The following is a 26,242-nucleotide window of genomic DNA, read 5'->3' as shown; positions in this document are numbered from 1 at the left end:
GGCCTTGCTGGCAATGTTCATAACCAACAAATACTTAAAAATAAATCAGCAGAACAAGGGATTTGGATGATAAACCATGTTTTGGGCCCTATTAAAAAAAGATTGGAGTCAAGGCGATGGAAGCCTTATTATTATTTGGAGATCATAACTGGAGCACTATGTACTCTTTGATCTCTGCGCCTTTGGAACAGTATGCATGTTGCAACAAAAGGTCACTAGACTGACTGTTAGGATGGGAAGTCGTTCAAGGGAAGAGATTGAGTGGAATGAGTTTCTTCACTCAGGAGTTGAGAAGAACAAGCAACAATCAGGTTTAACTTTGTAAAATTCGGAGAGGACTTGGTGGGACAGTGTTGAAAAGCTCTTTTCTTCACCTGAGCAGGCATAGCAACAGGATTAAAGGGATAACCATTTAAAACTGAGTGGAGTAGAATTTTCTTCACTCAGTGAGTTACAAGTCTTGTCATTTTCAGGTGTGAATTGTCAAGGCTGAGATTGATAACTTTTTAGTGTCAAAGAGAATCAAGATTAAGGAATGGCAGGACAGGCTCAAGAAGCTGCAAGGCCTATTCCTGTTCCTATTACTTACGTCATTAAGTTCATAACATGGTTCGACCAGATTCTTGTGCAAACCAATCTTTTTTCTAGATTTGGAAGCTAACTGACCTACCATCAATGTAACATCCTGCAGTACTCATGTTACTCCAATAAGTTGTCGGGGTGGCAGAGGTGAAGGTGAAGAGAGGGTGATACCAAGGGCAACCAGCCTCTCTCCTCTCCTCTCCTCTCCTACCTGTATCTAGCAAAAAGAGAAATCTTAGAAAACTGATCTTGACACAATTCAATGAAGAGTACTCTGTTACCAGGTAATATCAGGGAATGAATGATTAATATGAATTAGAACACATGCAATAACAAGTCTAAAAACTGGTGATCGTTGATGCCTACCACTTTCTTGTACTGTGTTCCAGCATTTTAAGTATTCAAAGTATGAGTGTCAAGTTCCCTATTATCTTTCAAGTATGTAAACAGATCATATGAAACTGGCATGTGACTAGCTTAAATTTTGAAAGTTGGTTTTGTGGCATTGAAATTTTCAATGTTAATTGTAAAGAATAATTACTTAAGCTTCAAACATAATTTCTTATTGTACTTTTTCTAGTTACTTCCAACTTACCTTTAATAGTCCTAAATCTTTGCAGAGAGTCACTTGTGTGTTATTTTGTCAAGCACTTTTTGGAAATCTTCCACCTCCAGTGCATTCCCACTGTCTATCTGTTTTGTAATCGCCTAGAAGAATTGGATTAACTTAGTCAAGCATGACCTGCCCTTACCAATTTGTGTTGATTGCCCCAATTAGAGCACACCTTTCTAAGTGTTCACTAATGTTATCACTTTTATGGTTTCTAGCAGTTTTCCTACTAATAACATGAGACTAACAGGCCTGTAATTCCCCAGCTTATCTCATTCTTTTTTATTTGTACAGTGGTGTAACACTTTCCAAACTTCAGTCTTCTTCCACAGAAATTTAGATATTTTATTCTTAGCATCTCTGCTATCTCATGACTATTCTGAAGAGCAAATTATCAAATTTGCTAGACTCATGAGGACATTCTGATATTCCATTCAGTTTCAGGACTTTCTGAAGAAAGCACTCACCCTCACAATGGCAGCCAGTGTGAATGACAGAGATACAACAGGATGAAATCTCCAAACCTAAGTTTTATTTCTCCTGCTGAAACATCTTTGAAACTTCATGCCACTATTTGAAAAGCAGAAGGTCCATTTCACCAAGATGGTGTTCTTGGTTGAAATGATACCATCGAACTTAAGATTGTTTGTAGAGATTTTTGGCAGTACCTTGTGACTCAAGAGACAGCTTATTGCAAAACTATGTTCATTGTCGTATTCAGAAAATTTTCCCTTCATTACTGATATTACATGATATGACAATTGGCTCAGTGAGATAGAATCAGAGGATTGCAATTTTTTTAAAATAGCAATCCCATTTTCCATTATCAATATACTTAAAAAAGGGACAGTATCTAACAGCTGTCCCTCTCAGGTACTACAACAGAGGGATCTGACCATCTTGGCAATATCCACCCAAGCATATGTATACACCTAAGCATATTGCCAAGACATTTTCTAAGAGTTTTTCCCTCAGATGGCTCAAATTCAGTTATGAAATTTTAGAGGAACACATTTTGTTTTTCACAGCCAGACTTTTCACATGCACAGCTTTGTAATAGCAGGGGAAGAAATTACAACTCTCCATCTACAATAGAATCATTACAAAGAGCCTCAGCACATTTAACAGATCAAACTTTATTTTGTCTATCTCTTTGTAAAGCAAGTCTCTCATATTCTTTTTCCAGTACAACTTAATTCATATCATTTTACAATAACCCCATGTAAATAACTGAGGTGGCATCAAATCTTTCCAAATTGACTAATTCCCCAAATTTTCAGGATGTTGTTTACACTTACGTAATGTTACATGCCCATATGTAAATCCTGAAATTATCTGAAGTTCAATTTGCAACTTGTTTGTAATGACAGGCAGAAGTTTATAACATACTACATGTGTTTCTACATATTTGCTTAGATCAGTGTCTCAACTTATTTCAAGAGCAAGGCCAATATAGCTACTGGATGATAAAGGATCCCTGCTACTCCACATAACACTAAGTGTCTTCTTGAGACCACTACTCCAGAGGAACATTGCAATAAAGTGCACATGAAAATAATGACAAGAATTATTAAATCTACTGGATAGTACAAGAAAGTTTTTGATATCTCAGTAGGTCTAGAGTTGTATTGGAAAATGCACTCAGCACTGGATTATAAACTTAATTTTGTCATATCACTTACTCAGGAACAAGTCAGGAATCTAAGATTCAATATAGGTGCAGGGGAGACAGCAGCATGGTGGTAACGTCACTGGATTATTAACATAGAGGCTCAGGCTAATGGTCTATGGAGACATGAGCTCACATCCTACCAGGGTGGAAGTCAATTCAATCAATTAAAACATTTACTTTGGTGGTAGTGTCTCTATTTCTATTCCAGAAGGTCTGGACTCAAGTCACACCTGCTCTGGTATGTCTGAATATGTTGATTAAAAATATTCAATGTTATACAATGAGTGTTTCACCTGTTCATAAAGGTAGAAGGAGAAATATTCACACATACAGATAGGGAATCTGACACCTGTTTGAGGTCCTTATGTGGTAGGTGTGTTCCATGCAGGAAAATATGATCTAACATATGACATAAACAATGATCTTGAAAGGTACTGGTGGACACGACATCTGAACAGGAAAGATTTGCTTTAATGCCATCCTGAATCTGTTGCTGGTTCTCCCTTTATAAATCATATGGGTACAGGAAGTTAATAAAACCCTACAACTGAATTGGAGTAAAAACTCTCTTGGTTGCAGCCACGGAGGGAGTGTTCACGCCTGTTAGATTGTTAATCAGCCTGTAAATCTTTCCACTACTTCATACTATTCTCTAAGGGGATGTGTGATGATATGTAAACAACTCTTTTAATATAGTTTCCATTTTAACATTTATAGCAACCGATAGTTCATCCAAGTCTTACTCTTTTGTGCTCCTGAAGACCTTCCTTCACTCTTTGCTGTAAATAATGAAGAAAATATTTCTTCTGTATGTGCTAGTTTTCTTATTTTCTACTATATGTTTGCCTTTTTCACCTATAATTGCTCAGCGATTTAGTGAATAACAAATATGACACCATAAAGGTAAAATATTTGTTGCATGGAGGTACCAAATGATAACTTGATCAGTAACGGCATTTGAAGATTCAGAACTCTGAAGTCCTCTTTGCAAACAGAGACTTCTGTCTGAATAGCATCATACACATGAATCATTTGTCTCTATGGGAAACATGTAAGTTTTGGGGATAAAACCAACAAAGTCCAGAAAGAGACAAATTTAAATCTGACATTGGTCATCTATTACATCAGCCAAATCAAAGAATTTGCTAAGGATGCACCATACCAACTTCAAACCACACATCAAATGTGATACTTATTACCTGTCGTGGTAACGCAAAACCAAAGCCATCAAGCCCTTCTATACAAATCAAGATTGACATACAAGGAAGTTTGTAATAGCAGACAGCCAAAACAAACTGAATATGGCTGACCTAAAGACAAGTTCTCTGAATCTACAGCATTGTCCTATGTTTGCCATCATGTCCTTAAGTTTAGAAATTTAATTCGGGGATGATTTTTACTGCTACGAATAAAACACTGCTGATACTGGACTGAGCTTACAAGTCGTCATTTAGCCAATGACATATCTCCCATCACATGGCTGCAGCCTCCTGAGATACTACTCCTCAGTGATTCCCACATACCTCCACATGATGATCCAGTGATTTGTTGAGTATCAGTTTTCTACAACATCATCCACAATTTATCATTCTCAGCATAATTCTCTTAGCAAGAGAGAATATTGTAAAGTTATAGAAGTTAAATCTAAATAACAATTGCTTTGGAGCTAGGAATCCTAATAACCCATTATCACAAATTCAATGCTACAAAAGCCAACAGCTATTTCACATCACAAGCAATTTTGTATTGCGACAAAGTCAGAACAATGTATTTTGTTCATTTGCAAAATTAGTGATCCTTAATATGCATTCATTTATAGTAATGCCAAAGGTAATTTTCAGGTTTATATATTTGTTTTGACATGTTGATGAGGTCCATGATTAATCAAATCTAAAGGTTAACAAACCTAGTGCGAAACTAAACATTCTTATTTGGGAGAGTCTTCGAATTTCCTATGGAGTTCTGAAATGCAGGACATGGAAAGAAAGTTTGCTAAGTACTTTGTTCAGTAGTGCACTTCACATTAGCAAAATTATATCGCTGCTGTTACTCTAGCATTGTGCAATTTACTTTAGAATGAAAAATCCTGACTCACAGTAGTCAAATCTATACACTGATAAACTAGAATCTTGTACAGGTTTTGCTTATTTCAGTGGTTTGCCATTCAGGTTAGCAACAATATAATTATACTACGGTTTTGCTTCTGAGTTGACCACAAAGAAATATTGGTTGAGTTTTCAATGCCAACAGTGATTTCAGAACTCATGAGCAATACAAATTATGAGTGAGTTACTTTAGCAATTCCCAGCAGTGAAATATAAATTAATATTTCATTGTCAGCTATCACAAATCCTTTTTAATTTTCAAGAGTCTGAAGTTCTAATACATGTACATTAAAGTGATGCTACTGTTTTATGTCTGGAAGATGATCAGATCTAAGTTCCAATGCAAGCACAGAGAATACATGATGACATCACTACCATAAAACTTATGTAGGTTACTATGGCAACATGTAGGGATTGCTCAGGGTTCTGTCTGCTGTTAGACTTGTGAAGCACATTTACAAGACATTCTATCTGTGCTTTTATGTGTGGAGTGATATGGTACTTTATCAATTAGCCTTAATGTCATGTTTCATTGAGGTGGGCTTCAAAATTAAGAAAATATTAGGAAGAAATGACAGAGATATTTGGCAGTGAAGATGTGATTTCACAGCTCAGCTTCAATGCTTGTGAAATAATTGAATAAGCCGCAACTTCACTCCAAATAAACTGGAGGTTTTTAACTGGCTTATCGGGTACCCTGTTTATTCCTAGAACTGGAATCTTAGGTTTGAAGTTTCAAATTCACTATCCATAAATTCATGAAACTACCTTGTTGATAAAGCACTCATAAATTTCGAGACATAAATTGTCATTGGAAACATATGGCCACAGTCACCACCTCCCCATCCATTTTATTCCCAGGTCACCCTCACTCTCAGCAGTTGCTATACATGTTCACCTCCTCTAAGTATTTACTTGTTTGTTGACTTACCAAAATCTCAGTTGTTGTTTCTACCAATGTCTATCAGATCACAAATTATAAAAAATCTCTCTGTGATTGCCGCACTGGTTCCACTGGTAGTGTGCAAAGCATCAGCCAGCTAAATGCTGAGACAACCAATGCAAGGAAAGAGAAACTAGTGTCAGGACTGTGGAGAGCAATCAGGATGACAGCGACCATGATTTGTTACCACAGTGAATGTGTCTCAATTAAACTGAATAATTTCGAAGCCAATTAGCTACTGTTTTAAAAGAACACTAGCAAGAATTACATTATGTTAACCTGGAGAGAAGTCTACATGCTGTGTTGGTTATACAATGTGAGCTAAAGCATGGATATGACATTGATTCATTCCAAAATGGATTTGATTACACACAGAGAGTGCTATTACAGCTTGTTGCATCACAGTTAATCTCATGTAACTGCAATACAAATCCTCCTGGCATGTTAGGCAAATTTACAAGAGGGCAAAAATAAATCACAAGTCACCGAAATTTGCAATGTACACTTTTATGAATTTAGATGAATTTGGATTTTAAATATAGTTTGGAAAGTGATCTCTATTAAATAAACATTGAGGTTTTCAAATGTTAGGTATTGTCCAATATCAAAAAAGGGAGAAATTTAAGAAGAAAATGCATTAACATTTTGAGTTATGCAATTGTATTTTGCCATTGCATTCAAAAGTACTAATTAAAATTTTCACTCTTTAGGTTATGTAACATTTTGACTGCTACATAATTTCAAGTAGGAAAATTAGATTTTTGTGCTTCTTTTAAGTTATAACCTTGTTCATTCACATTAACTTTGTGTTCAAATGCAATTCACATTACTGAATTGAAAATCTCTTCCTCCTGAATAACTTCCAAAAATTCAGACCAAAGTTTGAATGCGAAAAAACTCCACAGAGGCTGGTATCCCATCACCAAGTCATCCTTTATTTACATATGGAGAGTCTTTGACACTAATCCAGCTTCCACAGGGGCAGCTCTCAGAGAAGACAGGATGTCTGACACTCCTGTTCTTATCTGTCAGCCAGGGCTCTCCGATTGGACCAGATTAACAGTCCCAATCAGGGAACTAATATGCTATGCAGTCCACCTGGCTGACCTCATTACAATCACTACAGAGTGGTCTTGATCTAGTGTCTAATTGGTGACACATCATACACCATTATTGAAATCTGCAAAATGTATCAATGTCAGTTAGAAAGACTACGAAGAAAGAAAGTGAAAGGCATGCTGGTGCAGTAGCATATACTCTATTGAGACTGGACTTCAGATAAATTTTATTTGAAATGTGCTTTATTTGCTCCAGGAGCATTTGACACAGTCACTGGGTACAAATTGAAAAATTGCTTCCAAACTCCCTAGGAACATAAAACCCAAAGGAAATTGAAAGAAAAAAATTATAATTTTAATGTACATCTGTTTCTTCTAACATATGTATAATGAAAAATTCTGAATGCTATGCAACATTTTTTTCTCTGCCACCTAAATAGTATATAGATATTGCAGTGTTGTTGCAGTGACCATTAGTTTTTAGGATCACTTACCCACTGAGTTTGGATTGTGTGCAAGCATGATTTTCAAGTTGGAAGAACAGTGATAATTGTGAGCAACGCTGTCTACTCAAACAGATGTACCAACCAAAAATCTGTAGTCTGAACGTGCCGAATTCATTACTTTAGAGCCCGGGTGCAACAAATGCAATACTTGTGGTGCAGTTTCCTTTGGGATCTTGCGTGGATGCACAAGATTTATGGTTTGTTTGGTAGCTTATTGAAAGATAGAATTTTATGGTGTATACAGATAATTGAAGACCCCTTTAAGCAGAGCTTCTGTATACTACGAACAAACCTTCCAATCAATAAAACATTTTGTTATATTTTATTACAAAAGCAAACACAGCATTCAATGACTGAAAATTGCGAAGTTCATTATTTTAATAGCAATGGCTGTTAGAGCTTTCTAAGGTCGGTAGTCCAGTTTGACTAACATCACAACCTTTAACTTAATTTAACTGAGTAGAAACTGTATAGTTTGTAGCCATTCTTGATTCTAAATATGAAGCATTATTGAGATAAAATTAATGAATATTTAGTCTTCACATACAGATATGACATGTAATATCCATTAAGTATCTAACAACAGAATGATCATTTCATATTTCTGGTTTTAAAAACTATGGCATCAGAAAAATTACAATGTTAATTGTGCGTTCAAATATTCAATAACCATCAATAATTAATGGATTAATACATTAATTATTAGTAAAAAAGGGAAACATCTATTTTGTGTAACCAATTCTATTAATTTTAAGCTACTGAGTAATGTTTTAGTATTTAAATCAGAGTACAACTGGAACATGCTGTAACTTTGATGTGGATTTAAAGTATGTAAATCCGTCCCTGACCTTTATATAATTACTTTACGTACAAGTTGTTTTCACACTGTCAAATGATACACAGTTGCTTTTGCTGTGGAACACACGGCAGTACACTGCTTAATGATAAGCGACCAAAAATCAATTTGTAATCTGATTTGAGGTTTTTGATTTCCTCTGATGAGTTTAGATTCCATTAAAAACAAGCTCTTGCAAAGATAAAAGAAATCCTTGAAGGGTAAAAAGGGAGAATTGTCTCAAAGAATATAAAGAACTTCCACTCTTTGTGCTATTTATTCACTGTGTTAATTGCGAGTTACAACGTGTGGTGTCATTTGGTAGATGCATGGTTATCAAGCCGTATGATCAGCAAAAGTTTAAAAAAAGCACAAGGGCTCACATTCAAAAATCGTTCTTTGGAATATTGACACTTTTGCTATTAACAACACTCATTATCTGCTTACAGCTAGATTTCAGCATGCTGTTGACATAATAAGCAGTGATCACTCTAAATCACTGTGCTGCTATCTACATCTTCTTAATTCAGTGAAAAATTATTATTTGGGTGTGTTGTCCTGATGAGAAATTGACATTTTCCGACCCACTCTTTGGGCCAGTCAGTGAGCCAGATAAGGTTTATAATTCTTGATTAAGAAGAGCAGCTATTCTTACAGAGGTTTTTTTTATTGCTCTAGTTGACCTAGTTGATGAGTATGGATTTCGTGAGGCCTTTTCAGCATTTGAACTATAAAGGGTTCAAAATGATACCACCCCTTATAGACAAAAGATAACCTTGCCCTTTGAATATATTGATTCTTTATTAAATAGGCTGTTTAATGCAATGAAATGAGGCATTAGATTGAAGCCCATTTCAAGTGCTTTGAATAATCTTTAAAAGGTTGGTAGACCTTAAAAGGCTGCTTTACAGTAAGTGGCAGATGAGTAAACACATTCTTCTTTTTTTGAATGAGAAAATTGAGCTATATATTTTACATTAGTAGACTGCTGCTAGATCTCATGATTTTGTTTATTTACTGTTATTGTGTGAATGATCTGTAGAACATTTGCGTGCCCAAATTAATGTGTTTGCTAAAAGAAACGTGTTATTTTTTATATATACAGTACAAAACTGTATGTAGCGTCATTAGTCAAATCCACTTGCAACTAAAATAAGCTATGCATATTTATTCCTGAGAAAACCAATTAAGGAGCAACATGTGCCAGCATTAATTTACACTGTATACTTTAGCAGACTATAAAGCCAAAACATGTCAAAACACATCTCCTGATATACGTTGAAAAGTAAAGAAATGTAAATGCAGATGATCTGAAAAAGAACATTTCTAAAGGATGGTATTATAAATACTGACATCAAGATGGAACCGACAAATGAAATATTTTGACATTTGCCTGACGTGTATTTTATTACAGTTTTCCCATTACGTAAAGAGAAAACAGCTTTTGCTTCACCACACTTGACAAAGTATTACATGTTGGCATTGCTGAGCACCCATAAAATGTTTAATTTGCTCATTACTAGTATACGGATAATTTACTTATTATTGGTTTAACAGTCTTAATATTATAGCACCAAGTGACATTGCAATTGTGAAACCTTCCCCGCTCAAGAACCATCAAATGTAAGGCAAACAGAGACCAAACTCCTGAGCTTTTTGAAAGGTGGTATCATATTGGATCTCCTTTGCGGAATTTGAAGTTACACCAGTTATTTTAAATTTCCCGTGCAAGGTGTCACATTGAGATTATCAATTGAAAAATAATGAAGTTAGGTCAGATAAAATATCTGTAGCACAGTGACAGGTTATTTCAATGAACTACACACTTCTGATTAATATTAGAATAGTTTTTGGTGTCTATTTCTACCTGTTTTGTTATGTGTATTTACAAATGCTCCAAATTTTATGCCAGTCTGTCTAAGTATAGTCTGCACACTTTAGGAATTATTTGATAATTTTATTAGAATTAACTTGGATTTATCTTTAGGTACAAGACAAGCCTTTGAGATCACAAAATGTCCCTTCTGTAGGCCACCTATATCCTAAATATATTTGCACTTGCATACAGAAACTGTAATTTAAATAAAATGTAAATTAAACTATTAAAGCTGTGCATGAAAAATTTAAAAGGTGCATAGAGCAATAGTACTTTAAAAATAAAACACTCAAGGTTCATGGTGACATGCATTAATTTAACCATTTGCTGAAAAAAACTAAAAAAAATAGAAAATGACTTCAATTGTTTTGCTGGTCGTCCTTATATTTATATAAGCACAGTTTTCAACACAAATTCTGAGACTTCATATTAAATTACTGAAAAAGTAATTCACAGACAAGAAATACTTTAATTAAATATCGTGTAAAATGAACAGATTTATACAGTTAAATATCTGAAAAATGTACAGATAAAACAATCTTACTGTAATTTTCTTAACAGTTATTTCTACCATGTAGTGAAGCTTTAAGATTGAAGACAAGGAAGCAATGAGTGCATTGACTAATTAATCTAAAACACAAAACCATACTGCAGTAATGATGAATCTTGCAATTTTTTTCCACATGTACATGACTTCCTTTTGGAACAAGATCCTCAGATATATGAAAAGACTCTGAGATGTTTCCATGTATGTTGTATGAAGCTATCACAGAGTAAATGTGTTGCACATTCATTACTTGTGATACATCTTTCTTTCATTTTATTGAATTAACTAAAATAACTGTTACTAATGTGCATTTTGCCCAGAATGACAATATATGTTCCCCATTATGATTTGACCTCCAATGCTGCTGTAGTTTGCAAAGCATATACCATGCTGGTTTCGCAAATCACGCAATGCTATGGAAAGGCACAAAAATGGTCACAAGATGTACCTATTTTCTGCCTTTGCAAAAAAAAAACTGGGCACTGTCAGGCATGAAACATTGGAAAAGAAACTTCCACTTTCAGACACAGCAGTACAGGACTTCTATTCTGAGGATTTGCAGGGTACAACAGAATGGAGGTTTGCAGGGGTTTGAAGTAAGTGTTTGTACAAAGTTTGTGCTTTTTACACCATAGATCATCCTTGACAGCTGCAGTGATGATTAGCAATTGTGGTGTAAACCAATGACAGAGTGGCACCAAAGTTACTGTCAAGAACTCCAATGTTAAGGCATTAGAGAAGTCTTTCTGTATTTAATTGTCATATGTTTAAACAAACATCAGTTTACCAGATGAACTGAAGTTTCCATTTTGACTTTAGGCCTCCAAATTTTTCCAGTAAATACATTTTTACTATGTGGCAAATTCATGGGTGGCAGCTAAAAATGAATATTACATTCTAAATAATTTACAACCACAAATTGGATCATCCTTCTGTGGCTGCTGCACATGCACGTTTTCTACTATTATTCATTACAGCCATGTGGCACAAACAATTTCTTTTGACTATACAACAACAGTTTTATTCAAAATTATTTGTTCAGATAACTTAAAAATTATATAAAAATAAACAATGAATTTGATTTTTCTCAAATAAAAAAATGGACGGAAGGTCTGAACAAATCAACAGATTCTGGTAGTAAAAATGAAACATATGGACAAAGCAATTTTCTAAAATGAAATAGATGAAGGCAAATGTTCTTGGCTTAATGCTCCTTAGGTATCACAATACCTGGCTGTGACAAACAAATACATACAAGATAAAATAAAATGAAGGAAAGCAATATACAAAATTTCAAAGATAAATACAATATTTATATTGGTATGTTACAAAAAATTGCTCAGTGACTGTGTTTATGTGAAAGGAAGTGTAGCAATGAAGAATAGGACTATTTTACTCCTTACAAACTTCATAAGGAATAAAACTTTTCTCCTCAATATTAAGTGGATCTGAAAAATTCAAGACAAGTGTATAAATATTTAGCTACAACTTTGGCAAAATCACAAAATTCTACAATATTTTATAACCACATACAAAACACATTAGGGAGAAGGATCTAGAAGTCAAAGGACAACTTTCTGGTACAAGGAACATAGACTTCACAGTAGCCTAAGAATGCAATAGTATACAGTGCTAGCAAAAGTTGAAAAAACATTGCAGATCACACTTGTTTAACAGGAAGCTCTAGCAGTGGAAGTATATTCTTTACCAACAGACAGTAGCTTTTGTATCTCCGTCAGTGTGCTTGTTGAAGGCAAGAGAAGAATTTTTGCAATATCAAAGTTACAATTTCTAACTACAATAAGTTACAAAGTTCAGTTTTTAAGATGAATTTAAGCATGATAAATTTTCCCCTAGCCCTCCATAAGTCCCCATTTTGTAAATCATACATTTAGTCTTCTCCTTCCAGTTCAATGGCTTATACCTCCTTGGCCCCTTACTCACCCCAACAAAAATTATTTCACATTATAGAGATACACAACCATTGTGAATCTAAATATAGTACTGAAAAATGTTCTGCTTTAGGAATATTTCAACAGTGTTTCATGATAATCAAAATGGTGCATCCACAAAGTTTCTCCCAACACATAGCAAGAACTAGACATAGCCAAGACGTCATCTGAAACTTTATACAAAATAGGCATTGCTTTTTTTTGTTTCTTCAAGATAGAGAAATGTGAAAATATGAGAAAGTTTTATTAATAAAATGAAATCGTTCATGAAGAATTAAGTTGCTTGCAGGTCATTTCCTAATGGTTTGAGTAATTTCAGTGAGTAATAATGTATTTTTTTGTTCTTAACAGTAGAAGGATCTGTTGTTTTGTTTTCTCATTGTTGCTCATACTTTTTCGAACAGCATCTTCTGATGCAATGAACTTGTCCTCTGAAGTTCATCCTCGGAAGCTTGGTGTTTCTCTAAGTAAACAAGTGTGGTCTTACATTGGTGGGACTACAAGTCCAGACATACCTAATGGGGAAGAAACAGAAACTCCATTAGCAACTAATCAGTGCGTAAATAGTACAAACTCTAAATATAAATTTAAGCTCTGAAATGCTCATTGTGCTGGCGAGGTACTGAATTGAAGTCCAAGCTTTGTTGTATGCAGCTGTTTAGTATGGCTCATGCAGGTCCAGACTAAAAAGAACTGAAATGTGCTTTTTAACAAGACATTCTACAAAGACTTCACTTTTAAAAGAGGAGCATTCTGACATTTTAGGTGAACAGCATACTGCCTACCACATGTGTGATATTTCTCTTAGCGTTTTGTTAATGGCAAACAGTGGTCGAGACTCCCTGGAGGCTGCCTCTGCTGACAGGTGAGAAACAACATGGTCAGTTCTGGTAACGTCAGACAGGACCAACTCACTCAGTAGTCAAGGACCAGACACTTCTCAGGTTCCTTAAATTGAAATCTTAGCAACCTTGCCTCTTTTCTCCCAGCACTTTGACTTTAGCTGGGGACCTCAATTTTTGCTTTCTGTTAATTGCATTTTATCATAACAACTGTGTTTCCAGGCCGGCGGCTGCCTGAGATCAAAAGACTCCAATACTTCTAACCGCCAAGCACAATGCGCAGAACACACTTCTTATTTTCTGTCAAATGTTCATTTTTTAACCTTATGCCCTAGTCCCACAAACACAGCATGTCACTGATAATTAAGACTCTTCATGAAACTATTAATATTATTGGAATGTGCATATCAGGAGTATTAAATTCATTCAAGCTCATTTTTGCCAGTGGTATCCATTATATTAGATTCTCACAGTTACATTCTGATGTCAAAGAAAGTAGCATCAAAATAGTTAACAAAAGTTCAAATAACATACTTGACTGGGTTAATATGCATTTTTGTTTAATGTAATCTCTTCATATGTTCAACACAAATAATCAGAAGTTTACTTAACATTTAAATAATATTTCTGAATTACTTTGGAAGTTGAAGCAAAACAACATTAGCAAGTAATGTCATGGGAAATTATACTATGTTACCAGAAGACATCTGACCTATTTATGAGTTCAATATTTTTTAAAATCGTTTCAGTTACTAAAAGGTAGTTATTATAACCAGGTGCAAGCCATACTTGCATTATACCTGCAAATGAGTCAAATATGGAGACTGCACACATTTGTCAGACAAGTGAAGGCAAATGCAAGACTCTGAGGAATATCAAATTAACCTACAGATATTACCAACAAAGGAGTCACTTTGCTCTCTGGATTATATTTGCCAGATTCAAGACGGCACCATTTTAAAGCCATGCCTAATTTATTTCTGAAGACTTTTCTTGTCGATTGTAACAAATGCATGTAACAAATTCAGGCTGCCAGTGAAATGTGTGAAGTTCACCAAGTGATTTGATTTCCAAATGTTACCTGAAGGGTACAAATACAGTATCAGGATACCAATGCATTCATTACTTAACCAGTTCAATAGAGCTCCATCATATGCTTAGAGAAGAAACAAAAGAAGCTGAAACTTTGACAAGAACTACACACTTATTCTCATTACAAAACAAAGTGCATCTGGCCGCAGTCCGGCTTCAAAGTATTTTGTGCATTATTGGCTTCATTAGATAATCAATTAACCAGTGCAAACTATACAATTGTAATAATTTTGTTTTGCTTTTCTCATTGGGAAAAATGTTGTGAATTTTAACGTGTATCATTGTATGGGATGAGCATGCCTGAAGGTGGATCAGGAAATGAAGGATACTAGCTCACCTTGAAGTCCATTTCCATTTGCACTGGTGCAAGATGGTGGAGGAGAGGCTTGAGGCCTGACAACAGGAGCAAATGCACTCTTTTGTTTCACTGCAGAGATGACATTGGCAGGTGAGAATGAGAAAATGCCGTGTGTACTGCTACAGTTTGAAGGGAGGGTGACCGAAGAGGCTGCCATGGTAGGGCTTGACGGTACTACTGCAACAAAGCAAAAATAAACAGGCTGAGACTTCGGTTTGCACCACACACAAGGAGCAGCAGAGAAGGCCTTTAAAACCATTTTAGATATATAACAAAAATTTTAAAATAAAAATGTCCCAGCTAGGCCACTCTCTGGATAATAGGCAAACTCTTTTGTGATGGACTTGTTGTCATACACATACACAACAAATGTATTTTCAGTCATTGGAAACCATACATCTAACCTCAATGGAATTTACTAGTTATTTGTGTCCAGCCTCCAGAGTCACCCTTCCTTTTATCCAGCAGCTGACGTCTCACAAAAAAAAAATAAAATGTTACATTTTTAATGCAAGGATTTATTCAATATAAAGCTGCACATGGAGCCACTGCTTATATATTTCTGGCAAAGCAGACACTTACTGCCATAGGGAGAGTTAGCTGATGAACCGTTCAGAAATCCAGGAGAGCCTGGCACCCCCAGGTTGGTCATTGCAGCATTACCATATCCATTCATGCTGTTGCTGACTGTGTTATAATTGGACTGCTGAGGGGTGCTGCTGGGAACATATCCACGCGGGGAGACACTACTTGTGTTACGGCTGTACCCTACTGTAAAACAAAATTTACATTCTATTCAGAAAAGCTAGCAATTGTAGCACCGATTGTCCAAACTTCATTGTGCTCTGCAAGAAGTTAAAGTAAGTCTGTTGAAAGATTGCATTGGTCATATAAGAAGTTTACAGCTAACTCTGACTAGTGCTGACAATAATACAGGTTACCATTACAACTGACTGACATGCTTTAGTTTATAAATAAGCCAGTTCAATTTTTACAATAGCTAGAAATCTTGCAGGTCTTAAATATAGTGTATAAATTGTGCTATTTTGGACAGTAAGATTTCATTGTTATGGCTTAGCTTTTACATTCATTTGCCAAGATGAGTTACAATAAATGCTATATTAAAATATCAAGTTGAGTGGCTGCAGCTTCATGCTGTACAGTTGACACTTGCTGATAAGCAGCAGAATTCCCTTTTCCTCATTGATACAGCATACAAAAGATTTTTTCAATCATATGCTGTCAGCTGCTCTCACATTGAGCTGTAGTAGTAATTATCAACAAGCCTGATTCGCTGACTGAAGTAATAGTGAGAATGAACTTATAGCCCTTGAAGTGCCTCAAAATGCCACATCCAGCAAGAAGGAGCATGTTTATTAGATTCATATAACATGTAAAATTTCATCTTAAGCACGTCTTCATTGAAGAGCATTTTTTTGTAAAATCTATTTCAAATAGTGAAAGTACGCATTAAGTTAGGAAGCATTATCATATTTTTAATCATCATGTATAATAATTTTTTTAATCATTCTGGCAAATTATAGACAAACTATGATCATGCCACTATGATCATCCTTCAATAAGGATGTCAATGTCTATCAATAACATGAAACCGTTTTCCTTCTAATATAAGTAAAAGGAGTTAAAGGAAACACTGTAACACTATCACATCAACTTCATACCACTATTCGAAACATAAATGATATACGTGATTGATTTTCTGTTTTGAAGTGAAATTAAGTCATCAGGTATAATTGAATATCACTTTCAGGTATCTACCTTCATGTATTTATCTTAACAATTGTGCTACATGCACACGTAGTTTATACATGAGTTTAGAAATAAAACATAATTCATGTGAGCATCACAATTGTTGGGTGCATGTATCATAAAATACACTGAACATATCACTCATGATGGAACAGCAAGTTTTATTTCAGTTACAAATAATACCTTGTTGAAGGGTATGATTACACAATATTATTTACTTGTTTAACCTTCTAATAATGAGGTAACAGTAATGCTGGGCTTTAATTTTGCAGAGGAACCAGGGAAGCTGGAATTGTTCTTCAGGCAGAAAAGCTTAAGATTTAATAGATGTGCTCAAAATTATGCCGGACTTTGATAGAGTAAATAAGGAGGACATTTCCAGTTGCAGAAGAAACAGATTTAAGGTAATTGGCAAATGAAACCGACATGAAATAAGAAGAATTTTTGTTTCATCAGCAAGTCATTATGATCTGGAATGTGCATTACAGTCACACTGAGCATGGCAATCAGACACTTGCTGGGTTGGCACTAGGGTCTTCCACATCTTCAGGGCAGAGGTGCTGACAACAAAAGTTTCCAACCAATCAGAGAATGGCAGCTGTCCAGCACCAACAGCAGCCTGGGAGCGGTGCCCATTGCCTCTACTGCAGTAAACCCAGGCTCTGATGGGAGCTCTGATGGGAATGTAGGTGGACAGAATCTTTGGGGCTCGTCAGCATGGCCCTGATGAGAGGGATTAGTTAAAGGGCAGGCAGTTTTTCACCTAGCTGTGCCCCTTGTCACTTGGAGGGTCTCCCCATTTGGTATGGGTGACCAGGAGAGGCTGCTCCGTCATCCAACAAGCTACAGGCATTACCCCTGGGGTTTGTCTGGCAGGTTGTCCATATGAAATGGTCCCCATCCAATAACGATTAAAAGTGGCCTTAAGTGGGCTCCAGGAAAGAGGCTGTCCTGGATCCAGTCCACCTCAGACATTTTCAGGGGAGCCAGAAAAGCAACAGAGTGTCCATCCTGTACCTTCATGCTCATGATGGAACAGCAAGTGTCTGCCCACCTCAGTAAGCAACATGAAACTCTGCCCAAATATTTCACTGAAAGTCAGAAAGCTGCAACCTCAATGTTACTCTGAAATGCATTGCTGTAATGTTACACATACTGTGTTCTTTTGAAAATAGTTAAAGAATTAATGCAAAAGAATTAATGTGGGCGGCACGGTGGCACAGTGGTTAGCACTGCTGCCTCACTGCGCCAGAGACCCGGATTCAATTCTCGCCTCAGGCAACTGACTGTGTGGAGTTTGCACACTCTCCCCGTGTCTGCGTGGGTTTCCTCCGGGTGCTCCGGCTTCCTCCCACAGTCCACAAATGTGCAGGTCAGGTGAATTGGCCATGCTAAATTGCTCGTAGTGTTAGATGAAGGGGTAAATGTAGGGAAATGGGTCTGTGTGGGTTGCCGGTCGGTGTGGACTGGTTGGGCTGAAGGGCCTGTTTCCACACTGTAAGTAATCTAGTCTAAAAGAGATTTGAAGATAAGAGCCCATTTACTTCGTAGAAGGGAGAAATGAAGCTCACCTAACATGTTGAGCATAAAAATCTCCAAGAAATGTGTATCTACTTTGGCATTCAGGGTTCAATTTCATTCTTTTTAAAGTGTCAGGGATGGACATATTTGGTGGCACCCCAGCTCTGAGCAGTGGCCATTGCCAGTACTAATGTAGATCCAGCAGGTAAATCAATGCTGGAGATCTGAAGGAAAAGGTAGGTGAACAGGATCACTGGGAGCAGTGAGGCTCTGATAAGAGGGGTTAGTTAAAGTGTTATTTAAATTACCTCTTAACGCCTATCAGCTCTTTAAGAGCTGATTAAGAGCTGATTAAGAGCTGACAGATAGAGCTTTCACTCTGACATCCCAGGGCATCAGGAGCTGCAGGCCAATCAGAGGCCAGCAACTTGTGGATCCAAAGGTTTGCTGGTTGAGGCTTCCTCCTCATGGAATCTTGCTGAGACAAGGCTTTATGTATTTTTGTTCGAACCTATCCTCTAGCCCCCATCCATGCTTTCATTTTCCCCTGACTGGGTTAATTGGAAGACCCCTTCCCAGTCAAGAAATTGGTCACCTTTCTCACCCACTGGAAGGCAAGAAGTCATTTTTCTTCCTCATTCATTTATGTGATATAGGTGTAGTTGACTAAAGCCAGCATTTATTGCCCATACATAAATGCCCTTGAGAATGTGGTGACAACTCACTTTCTCAAACTGCTGTAGTCCTTGGAGTGCAGGGATGTCCACTGTGCTGTTAGAAAGGGAATTGCAGGATTTTGACCCAGTGACAATGAAAGAACAATGATATATTTCCAATCAGGATGATATGTGACTTTAAGGCACTTGCAAGTTGTGGCGTTCCTATGCATCTGCTGACCTTGTCCACAAATTTGGAATGTGTCATCTAAGTTGAGGCCTGGAGTGGCCTTTAATTGATCAATTAAGACTTTCATTAATGCTAGGCTGATAAAGTCAATTATTAAGGTTCTTGTAGTATAGAGGTAGTGTCCCGATCTCTGAGCCAAGAGGCCTAGTTCAAGTCTCATCTGCCCACGGGTGTGTTATAACATCTCTGAACAGGTCAATGTAAAAATACTGATAAAGTCACCAATGGACCTTTGTACCTCAAATTTACTTGTTCAATGGGGGCTTCGGGATTGGCTATCTTGTCAATCATCTCATTATTTTCCCTCCTCATCATCACTCTCACCACCACGCAGGAGGCAAAAATTCCACTCTAAATGTTACTCATCAAACAGTTTAAGTGCTCAGAAGAAGTTTACTTATAGTCAATAATTTTCCATCAAAACAAAATTTATTCCAGTCATGAGGAAAGGCAAATAAGTTTTGAATGATATCATTGTTTTTACCTCGCACATTTCCAAACACATATGTTAAATTCTGTGTTTAAGCTCGCTATTCAATATCTTCTCTTTAATTTTAAATTATATCATATGTAATTGTTCTTCAGTTTTCTCATTAACTAGGATTGTTAAACACATTTTAAGTTCATACATGTTTGCATAATGACTGATTAAAAGAACATTTTCTCTGCTTCTATCATAATAATATGACAGAACAGATGTATAACTATTTAAAGCAGTAGCATAGTATTTTACCCAAGCACTGTATGCAGGCAGTGTAATTCACTACTGTGCCAAGTAAACAGGGGGAATCCAGTAGCAGTGTCAAGCTACAACCAAGGAGATTAATTAGGTAAAGAGCTTTGAAGTATTACTGAGGTCTCTAAAGTCAATGTTGGACAGGACTGGTTAGACACTGAAGGGAAAACGGCTGTTGTAAGGAGTTATCTCCAGCATGCTAACATACCTTGGTCATTACCCTGTGATGACTCTGACACATTGACTGCTAGCTGGCTGCTGAAAGAATTCACTCCCATCATACCACTGTGAGCTGGGGTGTTGCCGAGAGTAGGAAGCTGGTTGTGATTCCGAGGCACACTGTACAGAGCTTCAGCAATATCAGCTGCCCGTTTGAGAATGATCTCCTGGAAATGAGACTGAATATTAGACGTATGTGTGACGACAACATTTTTCAGATATAAAAGGTCAAGCTAAGCAGCTCATTTTATTTCAAATGGAGATAGTGATTATTTATTGTTGTTTTCACAGCATCTTTTTTGATGATTTATACTGAATACCTTTGACTCCCGTTGTAGAGATTCTCTTCCGAACCAGTGCATCACACACACTGTATTTCATAATGGGCTCAAAACTAATCTCTAAAAGTGAATTGTCTCAGTAAAAAGAACTGGCTGTGAAAGACAAATGAATGGTTTATCTCTGCCCCGAGAGCAGAGCATTGCATCAACCTGCCCAACTTGTTCAAAATAACAAGTCCAGGAAAAACAACCAGTGAAGTCCTCTTATATGGCAGTGCCTGAAACCTAAAGAAAACGCTGACATTTTCAAATGTGCATATATACAATTGAAATATGTACATATTTAAGCTTGGAAATATTTCAGCACATATAAACTCAGATAGTATTTACAATTTCATTCTTGATTTAAACTCTGCAGCCTATTGTAAGCAATTTACTTGCATATCAACAGGTAGCACCCATTATATAGACATAAAACTTGTTTTTCTTGCATAAACTGAGTTGGCATCTAGATATTTGAGTTGGAGAAACCTCAAACTCCCTGAAGTGAGAGGAATTCAAACAAAATGTTATCCTAATTGGATTTTACATAACTTAAATTCAGCATATAAACTGTTTTCTCAAATATATGACTAATATTTAGTATCTACTTTGAATATAGAACAACTTAGTAAAGATTTCCTTAATGGGACCTCTGGAATGGACATTTATCCTTTAACTGATTGCCATGGTTTGCCTCCAACAGACAAATGTTTCATTTTGTTATTAAATATAAGGTATTACTAAAGGAAAGTTGACCAGTTAAATTCTTGCTTATATTATGCACAATGATATTTCCTCATATTGCCTAGTTAAACAAAATTTGGTTGAGTCATATCCTCAATTTCACTTCAATCGGAACTGAATGGTACACTGGGTAAATTTCATCACCTCTACAATTCATATTCAAGAACAAAATTACTCTTTTCCAATGATAATTACATATATATATATATATAAATATTCTAAATAATGTCATACTTAAGAATGTGTTTTGCAGCAATTATATATTATTAATAAACTACAGAGGTTTGTGTTGTTTCTTCATGGTGTAATCTAGGTCTCTTGATGCATTGCTGCCTTATAATAAACATAGTTAAACTGTTTTATATTACCTGCTGAATTATTCATCGATTTACAACATGTTGCTTACTCTTAACTTACCTGGTTGTTGTGTGGCATTCCATATAGGGCCTCTACTAAATCAGCTGCTCTCTTCAATAATACTTCCTAAAGCAAATCAAATGTGAAATAATATTGGTTAGTGCAGCTATAATATATTGATAATTTCAATTTATCTTTGCAAGCCAATAAAAAGATACATAGTAGCCCATATATTCAGAAAAAAACTCCCAAATTAAGAAAAGTAAATAAGGCAGTTCAAATTCACTAATGTAGCTATTTTGAAAACACAGATCTCAATAAGACTGCCTCCTGTTACATGCTTAAGTCTCCAGCTAAGATATCGAATTAAGGAAAGGTAAGCCTGACTTTTAATGATGCAGCCTTGTGGGTATTTAGCAAACAAACACATACTGGTAGTAGATATGAAAGGTACAGGCATCACATCTGGCTGCTAATTCCTAGGACTTTAGTAGTGAAGAACAATGAGCAATTTTCCATATCTTAATTAAACTGGCTGAGTCTTCAAAGACAACATCTCACCCCTAATTCATGCCCCAAATTTGCAAGAGGGTTCAATGCTTATTCCTCTTTATTCTGAACAATGAAGTGAATTAACTTAGGTTAATCTAGTTCTTTCATAATGACATTAAGAAATTTTTCAATTAACCTCTTTGACTGCATGTTGTAAAGGACTTCATAAATGACTTCACATCCAGAGATTGTAGAGTACTTATGCCTGAGGGTACGGATGAACTGAATTTTGTCTTATCCCTGTCTGAATTCCTCTTTTTAGTTTTACAGTTGCATGGACTAATTCACAATTTAACTCTTTTAATGAAGAAAACATGCCATATACAATTTTACACATTCACTGATCTATGGAAAGCAAACTGCCATGACCAAATGATAGCTTTTCCAATTAAAGGCTTTCATTAATATAAAAGACAAAAATTGACCTCTTGCAAAAGAGTGCAAAAGCGGTGTTTGGTGCTGATACTTTGGACCAGTTCCCAAAGGTTAAAATAAATCCTTTGTTTTAACCTTTACATGTAAATAGACTTCAGTTGATTGAAACAAAAATAATATACTGGGTGTGTTCTACCATCAAATTTACACTAGTATTTCAAAGGACAATGTGTGTGTTTGTAGCACTAACCATGGCTCAATGTGTCTTTCATTCTAAGAGCAGACCCATCCTTTATTTATCAAGATTAATCACTGTAGGCATCACTTCTTGCGCATGCCATACGTTTATAGGAACAGCATTTAATATAGAAAGTTACCGGATGGATGGCTCGTACAATGGGCATTTACCTCTGAAATTGGTGTCTATGCTTGATGTTGCATGCATCTAGTTTGCATACAAATAAAGAATTATACTTGTCATGAAGCAGGTACAATCAATGAAAGGCACAGCTGTCTTAATCAGGTTTCATCAGCAAGAGCAGCTCTCTCTGAGCAAGATAAAGTGTTTTTCAGAGGTGTTAATAATTACTCATAATCTCTCCTATCATATTGCAAGATTTTTACATGCTTTTCAATTTTAAGCAACGATTAAAGCAATTAAGATGGGTACATTTACCAGCAATTTTTCATTCCCAGAAAATATCCTACACCTACTTGTCCATATGGTACTTTGCAACTGGAACATAAGGATAGTTTGGGAAAATTATGTGCACTCTCATCACTAATCTGTCTATTACTGGATAGTATCTTAACTAATGAACCCTACTTCCAGCACTGCTCTTGAGAGGTGTGTAGTCATATTACAGACAGACAAAAAGTGGAACCCAATCAGTCAAGGATATTCTGAACAAGTTTGTTTTGCAACAATATGCCTAGCTGATGCACACAGCCTCATGCTGTGAATACGATTAGTGGGGAATGGTGGCTGAAAAGCATTTCAATGGAAATTTCTAAACCTTAGCCTTAAGTGTAATTGGCTGCTTTTCAATAGGACATAACAGACTTCAAGTTAAATGGAAACTATTAAACCTCAAATGATTTCAGCAGTTGTTTCACAATGAGTGTACAATTTTATTATTGTGAGCATTCATACTTGTACTGTGGTCTGAAACAGTTCAAATATACATGATTATTCACATGCCCGATCACCTAGAATAGCATATATCATCACAGTTAAAAAAGGTAACCAAGGTGATGTTGCTGCAGGTGCTAATGTCATTATAAAACTGTAAAGCAATTATTCTGTTAGTTCTTGCCTCAGGTTATGAATACAATGAAGAGTGTAGAACCATTAGATGTAGCTACTTCAAAAACGCAAGGAACGAAGATGAATTTTAATGCTTGGATAATTGCTCAACATGGATGCATTCCAAATAAATTTTTGTATATTAGACAAAGGAAAACATAATAGACTTGTGTTCGCCCCTAGAAATGGGGTGGGGGTGCAGGAAGATGAAATGCGTGCAATTAATTATGCTGAAAAAAAATCATCCTTTGCTTACTCACTTTAGATTAAATATAATTTGTCAAGACAGACCAGAATACATAATTTATTTTTCTATCTTCTGCCTGTTAAAGTATTACATATTGTAGATCTAAATTATGCAATCTTAAAACAAGCCTTAAGAAGGAGAATTCTTTGGTGCTGTTCACTTAAAAGCTCCACCTTTCAATCTTTGTTTTAGCACATGAATGCCTTTTCTTATTGCTTTGTTTTCACGGAATTTGTGTATAACATTTGCCTATTTGTGCCACTCCCATAGGGTCAATCAGCTTATTTTTGATGTTGTCTAAAATTAGGAGGTAAACTTCAATTCAGCCCAACTTCTTGTCACTATAGCAACATTATTAGCGTATGTCCAAAGCAATACATGCAGAAAGTATTGGTTTTCTGTCGCAGTACAATTATCCGTCAAACCACGTGCATTACGGATCTTCAAAAAAATTGCTGAAAAAAAATCAATATTGTGGTAATATTATCAACTCCAGGGTGAAGTCATGGTGGAAGGAGCTCTCTCCACTGCTCAGTATTATTGAGATACACAATTCACATTCTCAGAACTGCATCTCTTATTTTGGTTATTTTACACTGTTTGTAATGCTTAGTGGTGATTTTTTTATTCCAGTTCTTGTTTCATTTAAAATATACGTTGGGGCCAATTGCTATTTTACTTGGAAGCCGCTATGACCCTTGCAAACCAACCTCAGACGGCTGGCTTAACAATGATGAATCGCTTGGCAGTTTAATTTACATGCCGCTGAACTCCACATTTGGGTCCATTAGAACAAAATCAAATATTTATGTTGTTTATTGAAACTGCTAGATTTCATCTTATCCAGTGATCGTTTTGTGTGAAGCCTGAACAATACTGTTTCACCTGAATTAAAAGAGCTAAGTAATGCAGCACTTGTGGGTGTATGCTAACTGGCCTGTCATGTTCTAAGCCTGTAAAAAAAATACCATGCTAAACCTTGCGACAAGCTTTACTAGTGCTGGAAGAAATACTTCATCTCTTTGTTTTTTGATCAGCCAAACAGGAGGTTGTAAAATTACAAAACAGAAAATGTGGTGTAGGAGAGCAGATGCTGAAACAAGCTCAATTTGTTTTTTTTTAAATTGGAGATTACAAATAAACTTTGAGAAGATGAAATTCCAACTTTTTTTCTCAATATTGACATTACAAAATATACCTCAGTCATCATTTTGAAAGCATAGTGAACAAATCAAAAACACAAAATACTGTATTGTGGATGTTGGAAATCTGAAGTAAAGCAGAAAATGCTGAAATAGTCAGCAGATCAGGCAGCAACTGTGGAGATAAAAACTGTGTTAATGTTTCACGTCAATGACCTTTCACCACTGCTGACAAAGGTCGTTGACCTGAAAAAGCAACTCTGAATTTCTTTCCACAAATGCTGTCTGATCAGCTGAGTAATTCCAGCATTTTCTGCATAGAAAACTAATTATTTATGTGTGACTGATTACATTATGTTACCAAGTGTTACTGTAAGATTAATGTTGGACAGTGATGGCTGAGAAATCAAAGTTTTAATATTAAACATCAGAAGTGCCCTTGGTGCAGTACCTGTGGCAATTCTCAATAAACTGATCAGTCATAACATTGTACATGTTTGAAAAATAAACATTAGATGTTGGTTTATTATCACTATCCATCAATTGTATCAAATAAACCTTGTAAATTTCATTTAACTTGACATGCTGAAAACATGAAATGAAAATGAAAACATTTTGAGTTTAGTTTTTTTGCATGTATAGATACTAACATTTTCTTGTTTGAAATTAAATGAGAATGCCTTCAATATTAATGTGTGGTCTTCATTTGTTAGTTTGCCAGCACATGGACTTATGACAAAAGCTTTGTCAACAAAAGATTAAACCAAATCAAGCTTCAGAAAATGAAAGGAAAACAGAGTCAAATAATCACAGATCAGAATGGAGCAGCTTAGATAAAAACCACAATGGCCTACTGGAGTGGAAAATGTTTAATTGAACTATTTCACAATGCATAAAGTTCACATTCTTGCTGCCGAATTTGAAAATATTGCCAATATATCCGTTCTTTGTCCTGAAGCAGGTATCTGGTAGGTTTCCTACTCAATTTATCCCACACCCCTCTCCCGCCTGCCCCCCAAACCCCCTCACTCCCACCCCCTATACTGTGTCAACATGTATAAAATCA

At 35.9% G+C, this 26,242-nt stretch overlaps 1 protein-coding gene across 6 annotated transcripts in view; it reads right to left on the bottom strand.

Moving 5' to 3' along the window:
* Positions 1-10,640: 10,640 nt before the first annotated feature.
* ebf3a (EBF transcription factor 3a) overlaps positions 10,641-26,242 on the bottom strand; it is a 150,751-nt gene continuing 135,149 nt past the window's right edge. For 3 of the 6 annotated variants that reach the window (XM_043712598.1, XM_043712597.1, XM_043712599.1), the window contains 5 exons: positions 21,615-21,680; positions 20,120-20,297; positions 15,561-15,749; positions 14,958-15,155; positions 10,641-13,201 (listed from right to left, as the gene is read on the bottom strand). In XM_043712598.1, coding sequence (XP_043568533.1) covers positions 13,170-13,201; positions 14,958-15,155; positions 15,561-15,749; positions 20,120-20,297; positions 21,615-21,680 — 663 coding nt within the window. In that variant the 3' untranslated portion in view covers positions 10,641-13,169. The remainder of the gene's footprint in view (positions 13,202-14,957; positions 15,156-15,560; positions 15,750-20,119; positions 20,298-21,614; positions 21,681-26,242) is intronic. The other 3 variants (XM_043712600.1, XM_043712601.1, XM_043712602.1) reach the window with 2 other exon arrangements.

Source organism: Chiloscyllium plagiosum, chromosome 22 (genome assembly GCF_004010195.1).
Source record: "Chiloscyllium plagiosum isolate BGI_BamShark_2017 chromosome 22, ASM401019v2, whole genome shotgun sequence".
In the NCBI taxonomy this organism is placed as follows: Eukaryota; Metazoa; Chordata; class Chondrichthyes; order Orectolobiformes; family Hemiscylliidae; genus Chiloscyllium; species Chiloscyllium plagiosum.
The sequence above is the reverse complement of the archived record's forward strand: the minus strand, read 5'-3'. Positions and strand labels throughout refer to the sequence as shown.